The following is a 1,916-nucleotide window of genomic DNA, read 5'->3' as shown; positions in this document are numbered from 1 at the left end:
GAGGGCAAAGAAGAACAGATTAGAGTTGAGTAGAATAGAGTAGAGTAGAGGAAGAGGAAGAAAAGAGAAGAGAGAGAGACTGAGAAAGGATACGATCCACTCAGCAAGGGAGGCGGGGCTTCAGGCGGTAGGTGCGGTTTTAGTGACGTCATAAAAGGAAAAGAGAGGTAGTGGCGACGGATCGGCGTAGTAGTAGTAGTAGTAGTAGTAGTTGTAGTAGTAGTAGTAGTAGTAGTAATAGTAATAGATGTAGTAGTAGTGTTAGTAATAGTAGTAGTAGTAGTAGTAGTAGTAGTTGTTGTTGTTGCAATTGTAGTTGTAGTTATAGTTATAGTTGTGTTTTTAATAATAGTAGTTATAATTGTAACATTTGTAGGTTTAGTTGTAATAGTAATATGTGTAGGTCGTAGTTGTAGCAGAAGTATTAATAGTTGTAATAAAAATGACTTCTTCGATGTTTTGTACTGGAATTAGAATTTGTAGTGGTAGTAGTAGTACCAATAACAATAGTAGTGGTATTACTACTAAGAGTAATTCTTGTGATAGTAATACTGGTAGTGGTAGCAGGAGCAAAGGTAGTAATTGTGGTAGCAGTAGTGATGATCGCTTGTATGCGTTTTTGTGAGAATTTATATTTCTGTTTTTTTGTATTTTTTTTTGAGAGGGAGATTGTGATCGGTTTGTTGGTTTTGTTCCGATTGTGATGCATTAGCCTCACACTGCCCCATGTAGATTGGTTGTTCGGTTTGGTTGAATAAAAAAAAAAAAACGAAAAAGAAAAATCCACATGGCGTCGTAATGTCTTTTTCATCGACGTGGCTTCCTACCCTCCCTCCCTCCCTTCCTCCCTCTTTCCCTCCCTCCCTCGCTCCCTCCCTCCCTCTCCCTCTCTCTCTCCCTATCTCCCTATCTCCCTATCTCCCTCTCTCCCTCTCTCCCTCCCTCCCTCCCTCCCTCCCTCCCTCCCTCCCTCCCTCCCTCCCTCCCTCCCTCCCTCCCTCCCTCCCTCCCTCCCTCTCTCCTCCCTCTCTCCCTCTCTCCCTCCCTCCCTCCCTCCCTCCCTCCCTCCCTCCCTCCCGTCCTTCCTGCCCTCCTTCTTGGCCCACTTGCCCTCCCTCCAGGAACCCTGTTTGTAAAGCCACGCAACTCGAGAAGAATTCCGGAGGTATGCCGTCCGTCTCCAGCCCTTGCAAGAAACTTCACCTTGGGACGAAATTATTACATTTTTATTTCCTTCTTTAAGAGGGAGGGAGAGGAGTTACCCCCCCCCCCCATCCTCCACACTGTTCCTTGCCTCTGTTTCCATCTTTCCTCGCTCCTTTTTTTTTCTTCCTTCTGTTTCCTCTTTCCTTTTCTCTTCTTCCTTGTTCCTCGTTCCTCCCTTCTTCGACTTCCCTCGTTCTTTCCTCCACCTGCCTCGTTTTCCCTTCTTCCACCTCACTCTTTCTTCTTTCTTCCATTTCCCTCATTCTCTCTTTCTGTTTTTTTCCTCACCCCCCCTTTCTCCTTCCCCTCTTCCCTCCTTCTTACTCCTCTCTTTCTCCTCCCTCTTCCTTCGTCTCTTTCTTCTATCCCCATCCCCTATTCCCATTCTTCCCACACCCCAGTCCTCCCCTCCTCCCTCCTACCTTCTTCCCTCCCTCTTACCCTCTTCCCTCCTTCCTCACGCCTCTCCTCATTCGCTTCCTTCTTCCTTCTCCCCCCCTCAACCCCACCCCTTCTCCCCCCCACCCCTTCCTCCTCCCCCCTCCCCCTTATCTGCGTCTCTTCACGCCGAGTTACAAAAATGGTTCCTGACAGTTGCCATTGCAGCCGAGTTGAGGATTCAGGGAATTTTTATTGTCTGGGAGTTTGTGCGGTGCGACGTCGATCTTTATTTCTTTATTTTGCATTTGATGCTTTGACCTTTGGCTTGG

The 1,916-nt window shown here is 47.1% G+C and overlaps 1 protein-coding gene across 1 annotated transcript in view; it reads left to right on the top strand.

Annotated features, from left to right (window-relative positions):
- The first annotated feature begins 787 nt into the window (after positions 1-787).
- Positions 788-1,916, top strand: part of LOC125032310 (formin-like protein 20) — a 24,838-nt gene continuing 23,709 nt past the window's right edge. Inside the window, exon 1 of the mRNA XM_047623407.1 lies at positions 788-795. Coding sequence (XP_047479363.1) covers positions 788-795 — 8 coding nt within the window. The remainder of the gene's footprint in view (positions 796-1,916) is intronic.

The sequence above is a fragment of the Penaeus chinensis genome, chromosome 14 (genome assembly GCF_019202785.1).
Source record: "Penaeus chinensis breed Huanghai No. 1 chromosome 14, ASM1920278v2, whole genome shotgun sequence".
NCBI classification, from domain to species: Eukaryota; Metazoa; Arthropoda; class Malacostraca; order Decapoda; family Penaeidae; genus Penaeus; species Penaeus chinensis.
This window is presented reverse-complemented; position numbering and strand designations above follow the sequence as displayed.